Genomic DNA, 14913 nt, shown 5'->3' with positions numbered 1-14913 from the left:
CGCGTTGCCGTGGAAACGCCGGGGCCGCCGCCGCGGCGCGTGGGGCGGGCTCTCGGGCTCTCGCGACCCCGCGCACGCCCGGGCGTTTCGGAACCCCTGTCTTTGGGCCGCAGCCCCGGGTCTCCGACCGTGCGCGAGGGAAGATGTTGAGGCGCAGCTTGGAAAACCGGTAACAGCCCCGGGGCCGCAGCTGCCCAGGGCCGCCACACGCGAGGGCTCGGGTGGGGGAGTGGAGCCTTCCTCCGTGGGCCTCCGCGCCGACCTCCGGCGCGGGGCCGGGGGCTGGACAGTAGCCGCCGCGCTCTGGGGCCTACCTCCCCGGTGGCCGGCCCTCACGCTCCCCAGGCGCCGGCCCCCGCACTGCCGCGGGCGGTGCAGACGCCGGGTGGCAGCCGGGCGCCCGGGCAGCATGGCGCGGAGCTGCCCCGGGAGCCGCCACCCCGCAGTGGCGCCGCCGGCCGGAGCCAGGCCTCTTCGTGCGCCTGCACTGTGGGATGTGGAGGCCAGGCCCCGAATGGGGACCTAGAGGAGGATCGGCCTTGGGAGATGGTGGGATCTTTGAAGGTTTGCGCCGTCGAAGCTGCAGAATACCCCGGGAATGTTGGGATAATCAAATTAACGTGAAGATGAAGCCATCTCATCTCAAATGAGAATGATTTGCTTTTTGTGTCACCTTTTTCTCTAGGGATGCTCAAACCAGACAACTGCAAGATGCTGTCACAAACGTGGAGAAGCACTTTGGAGAGCTGTGCCAAATCTTTGCTGCTTATGTGCGGAAAACTGCCAGACTGCGAGACAAAGCAGACCTCCTGGTGAATGAAATCAACGTGTATGCCTCTACAGAGACCCCGAAGTTAAAGCAGGGCCTGAAAACCTTTGCTGATGAGTTTGCCAAACTTCAGGATTATCGACAAGCAGAGGTATGGAGTGAAGTCACACCGTGATGTTATGAATGAGCCCTGACATAGTGGACGGAGGAGCCCTGAAGACTTGTAATCTACCTAACTGCAGTGGCGAACACACTTGATGATAAACGTACCTTTTCATGTCGGTAACATTGTGTAAGTCTATTAAAGGGACGCTTCCTGTGATTTTACCGTTTTCAAACTAAACTCTAGGGTGTCTTGAAGTACTGAATTTCCCCAAATTACTTGCCAACTTTTGGCCATGGGGTGGCTATTTGCAGGGCGTAGTAAACATAGTACCCCAGGGCAAGAAAAGGAGCATGATTTGTGTCTTGTGTGCAGGTAGGTATATTTTAAAGTATATATGGAGATGGAAGATGTTGGAAGTGGTAATGTGAGTGAATAAGTAGTAAATGAACAAAAGATTTTTGTTGCTGCTTCCATGCTCTGGAAAGTTGACCAATGTTTCATTGAAAGGCGGTGGGGGGGGGCGGAGGGGGAGTACAGTATTATTAATTCTAGTCACCATAGTATTATGCATACAAACCGGTAGTGAAATTTTGTGGAGTTTTTTGGTTTTTTTGTGGGTTTGTTTGGGTTTTTTTGCTTTGGGGTGGGGGGAGGGAAGAAGGTGGTGTTGTAATTGTTTAAATTGTTAAAGCCCATTTACTTTAATACCTCATCAGTACTTTCACTTATATTTACTTCAGGATTCAAGATACAGGTCAGAAATTTTCACTTTAACTTTTAACTTGTCAGAAGTTGCCCAATTAGAGCTGCATTGCTTCTTTCGTACTTTTCTCATCAGTGCTTTTCTTCCTTTTTAAAAGCCTAAAACAGAAATTTCAATTATCAAAAAAACCTCAGAATCAAAAAGAAGATAATGATCTTTGAACCTATAACTGCTAATCATACAGAAATTTGAGTAGTAATTACTTTTGGGGCTACTTTGGGGGAAAATGTTTCGTTCTTGTCATATGATATTTATTCTGTAATAAGCAACTCTCAGTTATGTGTAACTGGGAACTTAATGTTTCAAAAGTAGTTTATACTCACAGATAATACTAGAACCCTACGTTAGCCAATAATTTCAGTGCCCCTTTCTAGACAAAGTTTATGCTATTTACCAAATAGCAAACTGAATTGATTTACATTTGTTTTTTTTATTTCACTTGCTTACCAAATGGTGGAGGTGCTAAAGAACAATGAACAAAAGGTAGGCTACAAAAAGGAGAACAGAAAAAAAGACTTGGCTAATCTTTACACTGAATAATCAGTGTATGGATTATTTGAAATGGAATAAATAATCCTGAGTATTCATGGATTTGATTTTAGGATTCCTAATATTTAAATGCTCAATGAGAACTTGATCTTCTCCATTTTCCTAAAATTTTTTAAGTGAAACATTCATATACATTCTGTTTATAGAAACTAAACAAAAATGAATATGAAGTGATATACACTCACTGATTATATAAACCTGTATCATCAAAAAAAAAGCCTTTTTCCTGCTACAAAAGTAATACATGTTCATTTTAAACAATTAAATACATGTCATCTTGTATTAGCTATCCTGAAAAAGAAAATTTTAATGTCCAGGAGTTATTTTTCTTATGCTATAGTTATATACTTGCCTTAAAAAAAAATCTGTTTCTTTAGTGCCTTCCACTAGTGCTATTAGTAAAAGGAGAAATTACTCAAAATCTGATAAATATTGTAATGTTTAAGAAAAACTGTTTAATTTTAAATAAAAGAGAGATCCACCATACAGTATAACAGCTCAGAAACACTATCTTGTCCTCTAAGTGGTCTGTAGGCTTTTTTGCTTTTGGGGATTGTGTTGTTTTAAATGTTTCCAATATGCTATATTTTTCAGCTTTGATTTTCTTATCTGGAAGGTTGGGCTTTTACATTTCGGATATAATGTATGTAAAGTATCCATCCAAGTATTAAACACACTGAAAGTGGTAGCTGCAATAAAACTTGAGGTGTCTTAAAACTTACCAAAAGCTTTTATTGCTACTGCACAGCTTAACAGTTTTTAATGTATTTGAGTTTAGGTTCTGAGTCTTATCAATTTCTGGTGGTTATTCTTTTATTTATAAAGGTAACTGACATTTTAATTTTAAAAATTTCAAATATTAATCGGTGTAGTAATTATGTTCAGGTTTGACAGCACATGTTTTATTTCAGAATTTAAATTTTGATATGTCTATGTTTCTTTTCAGTTATATTTTATAATAATTTTCAATAGGTTGAAAGACTTGAAGCCAAAGTAGTTGAACCTTTGAAAGCTTATGGAACCATTGTAAAAATGAAACGAGTAAGTAAATTCATTTTTTCTACTATTATTAGGTATTCTGGCAAAACATATGAGGTTTCCAATAACTGTCCTTTTAATAAAAGGTACAGAGTAGTGTTTAGTCATTCTTTTTACACACTCTGAAGCATTCTTAGAACTTTGAGAATAAGGAAGTATTTTTATATACTACTGTAGCAGTTTTGTTTATTATGGAAACTTTAAAATATTTAATATTTATATTCATGAAGAACATGTGGACAGAAATTATTTTACTAAATGAATTTGTTTATATTTTTGTTTTAAAGCAGGCGATAACATGTAAACTAAAAATGAATGTGACAGAGTTTTTTTTAAATTTTTTTGAGGTATAATTGACATATATTAGTTTCAAGTGTACAACATAACGATTTGATGTTTGTGTATAATATGAAATGGCCACAATAAGTTTAGTTAACATCTGTCATGATACATAGTTACAAATTTTTTTTTCTTGTGATGAGAACTTTTAAGATCTAGTCTCCTAGCAACTTTCAAAATGCAGTACAGTATTATTAATTCTAGTCACCAGGGTATACATTACATTCCCAAAGTTCTATTTTTTAAATCAACTTTATTGAGGTATAATTTACATGCAGTAAAATGCTCTTGTTTTAAATGTACACTGAGTTTTAATAAGTGTGTATACATCTGTAACTACCACCACAATCAAAATTTTATGTGTGTGTATATACATATATATAAATATATATATAGTTTTGCATTGAAATTGTGTCATTATTTGAGAGGATATTAAACTACACACATGCACACAGTCTCACACAAAAAGACACACACTGATTATGCAATAGTAATAATTTCTGTGGTAGTGATGCCTGGATCAAATAGGGAGTGTTCTTCCCTTCTTAAAACAGAGAAGTGTATATTTTACTACTTAAATAAGAGATTTTTATTAACAAAAAAAAAAATGCCTGTTTGCAGGATGACCTCAAAGCAACATTAACAGCAAGGAATCGAGAAGCTAAACAGTTAACTCAGTTAGAAAGAACACGTCAGAGAAACCCATCTGATCGACATGTTATTGTATCCTTTGAATTTGGGTCTTTAAAAAGATATTTTGTAAGGTATGCAGTACAGAAGTAAATATATATGGAAATTATGCATTTCTACTTTAAATGTGCAAAGAATATGAATGTAAAGTTTGAAAAGAAACACATGCATTTACAAATTCTCACTATGGAAATTAGCTAATTTTAAAGAGAATACACAACTTAATTCAGTCTTATGTTGTTTTCCACAAGATATTCAAAATATAAAACACTCAAAAGTGTAGATGTTTTTATGAAGAATACAAAATTCTAAGATTTTTTACATAAATGATGACTAAATATTAATTATAAACTTAAAGATCTATCATTAATCTTAATATATCAATGCCTTCTCAGGCCTGCATTTGAGAAAAGGAAGGAACAATAATTTTTTTCCTGGTAAAATTCCCTTCATCTTAAAAAACAACAGCTATGTGAAACCACAATTATGACTTCCAGCCAAAGACCCTCAGGAGATTCAAGAGTATAATTGAGGTCCACAGCTGGACACAGATCTAAATAGGAGTGTCTACTGTAACAAGGTTCTTCTGTTCAGAATGATTATTTGTTAAACTAGAATGTGCCTTGTTCAAAACTAAACAGGGACTTCCCTGGTGGTGCAGTGGTTAAGAATCCGCCTGCCAGTGCATGGGACACGGGTTCGATCCCTGGTGAGGGAAGATCCCACATGCTGCGGAGCAACTAAGCCCGTGCACCACAACTACTGAGCCTGCGCTATAGAGCCCATGAGCCACAACTACTGAAGCCCGCGCACCTAGAGCCCATGTTTTGCAACAAGAGAAGCCACTGCAATGAGAAGCTGGTGCACCACAAGGAAGAGTAGCCCCTGCTCACCGTAACTAGAGAAAGCCCACATGCAGCAACGAAGACCCAATGCAGCCATAAATAAATAAATAAATAGTTAGATAAATAAATTAACTAAATAAAGAAAATAGCATCTGGCTAATTGCCAGCAACTGGGATAGGTGCAGTTGTATATAAAGTACTAACTTATCCCGCTGCCTCTTTTTCCCATTCCTTGTGTCTCCTCCCTACTTCCTTAAGGTTTTTTACAGCCTACCTTTGCCAGAAACCACATGAGGATTGACTCTTTGGGGACATTTGAGGTTCCAGAACACCTCCATTTCTGAGGGGAATCCCTTGATTAGTGATTTTGGACTGCACCAACAGCCTGGTCCTCCTTCCTTTGGACCAAAGATACATACGCCCAACCTTGTAATAAAAATGGGCAGCCACATGTCTGGGATCTACAAACTGGAGATTATAGAGTCTGGGTTTCAAGCAAGTCAGACAAACTACAGTATGCTGGAAAATCTGACTGACAACTATGGACTAAGGCAGAGACTAGGGAATATCACCAGTTTTTAAGAATCAAGCCAGAGGTCAAAATTTTGCTGCTTTGTTCGGAGGAGGGGAGAGTACATAAGGGCAGAAAAAATGTCACATCTGGAATCTTGAGGAGGTGGTTAAGATTGATTCAGGGGTATTGCTGTGGACACTCGATGTGGAAATAAATGTCTTCCTAAGACAGACGCCTCTGACTTTGGTACTTTGCTGTAAACAGTGCTGTGGAGGAGGCTGTCTTATACCATAGACAGAGCAGGTCAGGAGTTCACACAGGGGGAGATAAAGCAGCAACTGAATAGATTATGGCTGTAGATGAATTGCCACACTCAGTGGGAAAGGTATAGGACTCCAGTGGATTTTGACAACCTGAAACCAGAAAATAAAGGACAGTCTACATGTAAATGCATCCACTATAAATACACAGATATTCTATCATAGCATCATAGAATATTTACCAGGATAGACCCTTAAAATTCATCTGATCTTCAAAAGAAGTACACTAAAGTTCAGTATATAAAATAAAAGAGTAGTTCTGGTATAAGAGGATGGGGTAAAGAAGAATCCCAGTGTTCTGCCTGGGCCCTCTAAGGCCCCTGGTGGCTTCTGAAAAAGCTTCTTGCAACAGAAAAACACCAATCTGGCTCACTTTTATAAGCCATTTTGCACTCATGACTAATTTCATTAAATATACTGATATCCTTATTCATAAAGTTGTATCACAGTATTTTAATCAAAAGTATCCCCTACCCAAATTGGTATGTTATAGGATTTTGAAGAATTTTCAACAAAAGGAAGAAACAGAAATCTGTATCCACTTTGCTAAAAATAGCTGTGCGAATTTGGGCACGTGGCTATGCCCGAGTAAAAGGATTTGAGACTAAGAAATGAGTCATGGTTGCTGGAGTGTGGTGGAAGGTGGCTTCTGCTTCCCTGCTCTTTGCTAATTTAGCCAACTCTACCTACCCTTCCAGATTTTAAAATGAAACTGTCAATAAACGGGGAGGGAAAAGACGTTAAGTCAAAAGTAAGTAGTCACGGTAAAGAATTTCACAAGTCACATGTACTGAACAGTATTAGAAAAATAGTCTGCTTGAATATTCTCATTAGTAAAAGGTTAACATGCATCATAACTGTTAGAAATTTTTTCGTAATAAATCCTGTGATAGTTATATTTTTAAAAATCTGAAAATCAGTAATAAAGAGAATTGTTTTTGATTACTGGTTATGATTAAAAGCATAAAAGTTTGCATGGATTTAAAGAAAACTTTATACCCTATATAGCAAATATACACACACAGAGATATATATAAATAAGTTTTAAATGCTTAGTTTCTTGAAATTGTATATCTGAATTAACCTAGTTGTAAGTATATAATCAATATAAAGTTATGATTAATGTATAATCTAATTGCAAGAAGATATAATTCTATAATAGCATATGATTTTAATTTATTGGAAGAAATTGTTCTATTTGAAATGTATTTTTTTCCTTTATGAAAAATTTCAGTCACAGGTGGGTAATAAAGTGATGTGTGAAGAGATGGACCCCTATAGTAAACCTTTTTACTTATTTCAATTTATACATTTTCTTGAAAAAGAAAGCAAAGGCTTAAATGTCATAATATTATGTTTCACAAAACTTTGATTCACAACTGCAAATTTTTCCTATGGAGTAAATATTAAAATGATGATATGTGATACTTTTGAGTAAACATAATACTAACATAGGAAACAACATTATTAGAAAGAGTTTAATCAGAAAATTGGGCCATGTTTTTAAAAATATGTTATTGTTTAACAAAAAATTTTAAATATTTTGAGGCAAACTGTTGTCCTTAAAGGAAGAGATGATTTTTTTAAAGAGAAATACATGATTAGATTGGAAATGTTCTGCACTTTACAGCACTGTAGCCACTAGCTATATGTATGGCTATTGAGCTCTTGAAATGGCAACTAGAGAAACCAGTTTTTTAATTTACATTTGATTTTAATTAATTTAAATGTAAATAGCTACATGTTGCTAGTGGCCACCGTATTGATTGTACAACATGGATCTAGATAGTATGAGTACTTTGAAGGAAAGTATTAGATTTTCCATCTAATTTATTAGTTGCTGGTATATATTTTTTGTAATAAGCATTAACTAAGTAATAGTGTAATATTGTTAGCTTATAAGAAGAATATACAAATAGAAAATCCATGCTGAAATAAATATTTGTAGTGTATATCCTACTCTACCTGATTAGGATATTACAGAAGTAGAAACATTTCATGCATTTGGAGAACTAGAAGATTGAAAATACTTACGTATTTGGGGGGAGAAAGGGTTAAAGGGGAGAGAGATAGTGAGGAGAAAAGGAGAGTATGATAAATGGCAGAGACAGTGAAATATGTGAAAGCAGTAGAAAATATAGAAAATTGTTTTACAGTAAATCATCCAAGGGTGATATAGAAATAAAATGATTTTGTATGCAGAAAGGGAAGGAATTTTTGTTTTCTTTTGTTTGAGATCATGAATCATGTCACCTGAAAGATTTAAAGTTCTTTACTCTGCATGTGCTTATCGTATAGATCGTTTTACTTTATGTGGTAAAATATACTTTGAATGATTGACGCTGTTATGGCAAAAAGCCAGTACCATAGTGGTAGCGTTTACAAAAAGACTGAGTCGAATGGATTCTGACGTGAGTTTTTCCTGTACTTTGGCGGGGACACTTTTGTAGGCAGAAACTGAATTACAAAGGGCCACAATGGATGCTGCTCGAACAAGTCGCCATCTGGAGGAGACTATTGACAGCTTTGAAAAGCAGAAAATAAAGGATATAAAGGTAACAAAGTAACTGTTAAGGTTCAAAATATGTTTTCTAACCTTATTTTTTATTTAAATTTATGACAAATTTAAAGTACTGATTTTTTTAGTCCATAAATAGTCTGTGTGAAAAAGATGTAAACAGAAACATATCAAATATTATTTTCTTATGGAAACAATGGTATTTAAAGGGGCTCCATTCCCAACCAAAGGCCAGATATTCAAATGTTATTACAAATAGTGTTAATCACAGAAAAATGACATTTATTATGTTTTTATGTATCAGGTACGGCTCCAGGCACTTTACATAAATTATCTTTTAATCTTTACAGCAACCCCATGAAAGTGAGGTGGTGTTATCATATATTATGTAAAAAAAAAAAAAAATTAAGCAGAGATATAAAGTAACCTTTCTGAAGTATCATAGCCAAAAGTCTGAACCATAAACCAATTACGTATTTTAAAAATCTGTGCTTTCCATTATGATACACTATCACTAATTTTTATAGCTTATAGGTTTCTAATACCTACGTATTATCAAATAATTAAGAGTAGCTAACCACATAAACTTGCATCCACCATGGTATGGTGTCACAAGAATTGACTTATTATAACACATCAGTAGACATTCAGGATCATGGACTTGAGAAGGTCTTCAGTGACTTTCTCATAGGCATCTTGGAAAGATTCGGAGGATTACTTATGATCACGTTATGGCCTTTAAAACAAGTCATCTAAGGATGCCTTTTGGCTCACTGCAAATTTTCCTGGAACAGCTTTTAAAGAAGAGTATTTTTTGTCATTTTAATAACTTATTAACAAAGAAAATATCCTGCCTTCAAAAGTTACGTTCTTATCAATAAAATAGGCATTATCTGCCACTTAATTGAATCATTTCTCTCTCCAGTCCATGAAACAACATTCATTTGCCCTTTTATTTTTTTTAAATTTCCTATCATAGTTTCATAGGATTTCAGAACTTTGATTTTTCTGATAGCCAGGCTCAAACGTCTCTACTTTGGTCCTGAAGATTAAAAAAAAAAAAAAAAAAATTAAGCCTTTCCATTCACTCTGCACTCTGCTGTGTAGATTGCTACTCAGGAAGAGCACCTCAGGAGCTGCCCTGAGACAAACCCTTTTACCGACATAGAAGAGTGTGGGCAGGGCATTACATTTTACAACTGCTGACATCCTCTCTCAAATTGAGGGAGAAGGGAAGGACGATTAAAATAATTGGCTTTAATCTGAAAAATGAGATTGGAGACTTGTGAGGTATGTCTGATTCATTGCCACCTAAGTAAGGGCTTCTTTAGTGACTTGGGAGCCTGATTCCTCACTTTACCACTGTTCTTCATGCCTAAAAACTTCTCTTTTACACATGGCAATCTGCGTCTCTGATCTTTAGGCTCACTTCAGTGTTCCATCTGCATGCTGGCCAACTCTACAGGTGATTTTAATCCCATGAGCATCACCAGTTACAAAACGGGCAGAGACAGTGAGTGCAGAATTCCCAATTACAATTCCTACGACCTGGGATTTCCTGAAGCAGTAGGACATGGAGTAAGGGACTGCACAGTGGATGGTGCACAGAGAAGAAAAGGGCTTCCAAGCTTCTCTCTTGGCCTGCTATATCATGACCCTGGAAGAGGGAAGTCTTGTGGTGGTCACAAAAAAAGAAGACAGGAAAAAACCTACTTTTTTAAAAATGGAGAGAGAATTCATATACCGTACAATTCTCCTATTTAAAATGTACAGCTCAGTGGTTTTTAGTGTGTACAGATATGTACAACCATCATCACTCAATTTTAGAACATTTTTATCATCTCAAAGTGAGGCCTAGTACACTTTAACTTTTACCTTCCTGCTCCCCCAGCCCTCACCCCCAGCCTAAGCAACCATCACTAATCTCATGTCTCTTTGGATTTGGCTATTCTGAACATACATTTCATATGAATGGAATCATAAAATACATGGCTTTTGTAACTGGCTTCTTTCACTTAGCATGCTTTCAGGGTTTAGCCATAGTGTAGTATGTATCAGTATCTCATTCCTTTTTATGGTGGAATAATATTCCATTGTATGGATATTAAGCACATTATGTTTATCTTTTCATCAGTTGATGGACTTTCGGATTGTTTCTACCTTTTGGCTATTATGATTAATGATATAAACATTCATGGACAAGTTTTTGTATAGACATATTTTCATTTCTCTTGGACATTTCAGTTCAGTTCAACCATATAACCTGTTGAATGGCTGGTTCATATGGTAACTCTGTCTTTAATTATGTGAGAAACTGCCGGACTGTTTTCCAAAGTGGCTGTGCCATTGTATTTTCCCACCAGTAGTATATGAGGGTTCCAGTTTCTCTGCATCCTCACCAATACTTGTTGTTCATCAGACTTTTTCATTATAGCCATCCTAGTGGGTGTAGAGTGGTACCTTATTGTGATTTTGATTTGCATTTTCCTGCTGATGCTTATGGCCATTTGTGTATCTTTTTTGAAAAAAGTGTCTATTCAGATCTTTTAATTGGGTTATCTCTTTTTATTGCATTTTAAGAGTTCTTTATATATTCTGGATACAGATCCCTTATCAGATATGTTTTGCAGTTATTTTCTTCCATTCTGTGAGTTCTTTTCACTATCTTGATGGTGTCCCTTGAAGCACAAAGCTTTTTAATTTTGATGAAGTCCAGTTTATCTTTTTCTTTTGTTGCTTGTGCTTTTAGTGTCATATCTAAGGATCCATTGCCAAATCTGAGATTATAAAGATTTATCCCTATGTTTTCTTCTAACACGTTTATAGTTTTCATTGTTAAGTCTTTTATGCATTTAATTTTTGTGTATCATGTGAACTGAAGGTGTTAAACCCCATTCTTTTGCATGTGACTGACTATCCAGTTGTTCCAGCACCATTTATTGAAGAGACTGTTCTTTTCTCATTGAAGTCTAGGCACTCTTGTTGAAAATCAGTTGATGTGGTTTTGTTTCTGAACTCCCATTCTTATTGATCTATGTCTATCCTTATGCCAGTAGCACACTGTCCTGATTAATTAACAGTGCTTTGTAGTAACTTTTAAAATCAGGGTGTGTGAGTTCTATTTTGTTCCTTTTTAAGATTGTTTTCGCTATTCTGGATCTGTTGTAATTCGGTATGACTTTTTGAATCAGCTTGTCAGTTTCTACAAGTCAGCTGGGATGCTGACAGGGATTGCATCAAATCTGTAGGTCAATTTGAGGAGTACTGCCATCTTAAGATTAATTCTTCCAATCCATGAACGTGGGCTGGTTTTCCATTTATTTGAATCATCCTTAATTTCTTTTAACAATGTTTATAAGTTTCAAAGTGTAGGTTTTGTGCTTTTCTTTAACTTTTTCCAAAGTATTTTATGATTATTGATGCTACTGTAAATGGAATTTTGTTTACTTGATTTCATTTCAGTTCATTGCAAGTGCACAGAAATACCGTTGATTTTTGTGCATTGATCTTATATCTTGCAACCTTGCAAAACTCATTTATTAGGTCTGATAGTTTTTTGCAGATTCCTCAAGATTTTCTACGTACAAGATCATGTCATCTGTGAAAGTGTACACTTTTAATACAGGCCCCCATGACTCTAGCAAACTCCCAGAAATATGAGTTCCAGAGATTAATACCAGAGTCTGTTAAGGTTATGAATCTCTGTTCTGTATGTCTTTCCTCCTTACTGTCAAATTGTTCCTTTTCCAAGTTAGGCCTCATTTGAGATGTTTTATGATAAAGAGGGATGCACAGATCCTGTACCCAAAAGCCTCGAAAATCAATCAGAAGGGTTACTTTACCACCCCCTTATTTCTAACAAAAACAATATTCAGATATTGCCATGTTGATTTTACCATGTCTGACAAACACCTCTGTTTGTGAGATAAATTCTTGGAAAAGTCAAAACTGTTGATCCCGCTCATGTTTTGGGAGAATCAGACACAAAACATTTTTTTTTTTAAAGAACATTCTTATTGTACCTGTTATCAGGCTACTGCTTCAGATGGAGGCAGAGCTTCTGGGTCTTTCTTTAACCTCCCTGGGGGTAGAAATGATTGGCAGTAGTGAGCACTGCTCATAACTGTATTAACTGTGTTTGAGGTGGGGTTTAATTGACAAGTCCATCTGAATTTTAGCAGCAGTGTTAATTAGTAAGGTAGCACAATTTTTAGGAAAAGACTTTTGATAGGAACCTTGCAAAGGATCTGTCTTTCTGGGAAAAGCTGGTATGAACTTAGTTGTATAGAATGTGGAAGAAAAGTCACAATCCTATTTGTTTCCCATGTAATGGAAAAAGTCATCAGTTATATGGTGTCAAGGGAATTTCTGACCTATGAAAACGATCTTGACCAGGGGTCACTCCTGGAACAGATAGGGACAGGAATTCAGTACTGGTAAAGTCGCTGACGTGAGCAAGAAATAGCTTCAAAACTTAATTTTTAGTAACTTTATTTTTCTTATAAATAAATATGAAATCACCATGACTTTTTTTCATAAAATTGAGAAAAATGTAATAATTCCACTGCTCAGAAATAAGCCGTTTCGGTTTATATCCTTCCAGACTTTCTTTCTATGAAATATACTCAAGAAATATACTAATAAGAATAATAACAACAAATATTTCTTAGACATTAACTATGTCACACATTCTAAGCATTTTATATGGATTAACTCATTTCCTCCTCACAGTGTCCTATGAGAAAGGTAATATTATTACCACTATACAGTTTTATTTAAATGGGGCCACACTATATGTAGCATCTTTTTAAAATTTAATATATCATGGATATATTTGTGCTGAGGAAACAAAGATCCATATTGTCCATAATGGCACCATCATATGGTATTTTGCTATATGGATATATCAGTTTATTTAAACAGCCCTCATTGATGGACATCTAGATTATTTTTGCAATTACAGATCTCATTGCATCATTAAACATCAGCCTTTTTTCTGGTCCAGTTATTCTCTTGGGATAAATTACTAGAAGTGGCATTCTCATTCAAAAGAGCATACACACTTTCAATTTGGATAGCTGTTTTTAACTTCTGTCCACAAAGCTTTAACTAGTTAACATTTCTGCAGAACCTTACATGAGCACACCAATGTAACAATGACGAGTAGTAGTATTTTTAATAATAAAATAATCTAATAGGTGAAAAATCAGTATCATCTTAATTTGCTACAGTTACTACTGTTGAGGCAGAGTATTTTTTCATATATTTAATGACACATTTTTCTTTAGTAAATTACTCACATTTGACCTTAGCCTATAGTTTTATTGAGTGTTGGCATTTTTCTTATTAATTTGTAAAAATTCTTTATATTGAGAATATTAACCCATTATATTAAAGAGAGGATCTGTTGCAAATATATTTTCCCATTTTGTTGCTTATGGTATGTTTTTACCACCTTAAAGTCTTATTTTTGCTGCCAGATCTATTGATCTTCTCCTTTTTGATTTCTGCCTTGGTGTCATGCTTAGAAAGGAGTTTTCATCCCCAAGATTATATAATTATTTGCTCATATTTTCTAGTATTTGTATGATTTTTTAATATTTTAAATATTTTATTTTATGCAGTTGTATTTTGCCTATGGTATGAGGTAGATGTCTAACTTTATTATTCTCAAATGGATAGAAAATTCTCCTGACATCATTTATTAAATAGCCTCTACTCCGGAGAGCTGTCATTTCCCATTTGCCAAAATTATTAACAAGACCTTTTATGACTTTTTTGTTAAATATCCTGCTTTCTAATTAAACCAGATGGAGGCTTTAATGTTATGATAAGGAACATTTTCTAATTTAGCTGGTTTACTCCTTGGACAATAAAAACAGCACACTTGTGCTGAGCACTTACTCTAAGCCAGTTACCATACTGTACCTTTTCCTGGATTACATTTAATCCTTAAGGCAAAACCTAAGATGTTGAAATTAAGGAGAAAAGAACAAAGTGTTTAATATTACACAGCTGATTTGTTTCCGTCTTGATTTGAACCCAGGTTTATCTTAATCCAGAGCCCCTATTTTAAACTACTAGGCTACCTGCTTTGCAGAATACTTGCCAATGGGTAGAGAATTTCATATTAGCTCCCCCACCACCCCCACCAATAAAAATTAAGTACGTACCCAAATGGCCTTCTAGTCACACAAAATAAAATTGAAAATGAGGGAAAAAAAGTAATGTGTGAATGCCTCTGTCCCTGACCATACTGACCCATTCCAGATTAGCAGATTACATGAGATCATTGAAAGCTATGTTTATTTGAGGAAAATTTTTTCTAAATATGAATGGATCTTTCAAAGTTCCACCACCTTTCTGGTGACTCACTGAAATTATTTTATTTTAAAAACACAGTGTTTTTATGTTCTTTCTTATACCAGTTGTCATCTGATTCTTCCTTGCTATTATCCTCCT

General features: G+C 35.7%; 1 protein-coding gene across 4 annotated transcripts in view; it reads left to right on the top strand.

Moving 5' to 3' along the window:
- Window positions 1–5: 5 nt before the first annotated feature.
- The window catches only part of CIBAR1 (CBY1 interacting BAR domain containing 1), a 25294-nt gene continuing 10386 nt past the window's right edge, over window positions 6–14913 (top strand). Inside the window, exons 1-6 of one of the 4 annotated variants that reach the window (XM_067711785.1) lie at window positions 9–169; window positions 686–920; window positions 3160–3228; window positions 4186–4287; window positions 7168–7173; window positions 8384–8488. In XM_067711785.1, the coding sequence (XP_067567886.1) occupies window positions 144–169; window positions 686–920; window positions 3160–3228; window positions 4186–4287; window positions 7168–7173; window positions 8384–8488 (543 nt within the window). In that variant the 5' untranslated portion in view covers window positions 9–143. Of the gene's footprint in view, window positions 170–685; window positions 921–2097; window positions 2122–3159; window positions 3229–4185; window positions 4288–7167; window positions 7174–8383; window positions 8489–14913 lie in introns of all 4 variants that reach the window. The other 3 variants (XM_067711784.1, XM_067711783.1, XM_067711782.1) reach the window with 3 other exon arrangements.

Source organism: Pseudorca crassidens, chromosome 17 (assembly GCF_039906515.1).
Source record: "Pseudorca crassidens isolate mPseCra1 chromosome 17, mPseCra1.hap1, whole genome shotgun sequence".
NCBI classification, from domain to species: Eukaryota; Metazoa; Chordata; class Mammalia; order Artiodactyla; family Delphinidae; genus Pseudorca; species Pseudorca crassidens.
Note: the sequence above shows the minus strand (reverse complement) of the source record. Positions and strands in the feature narration are given on the sequence as shown.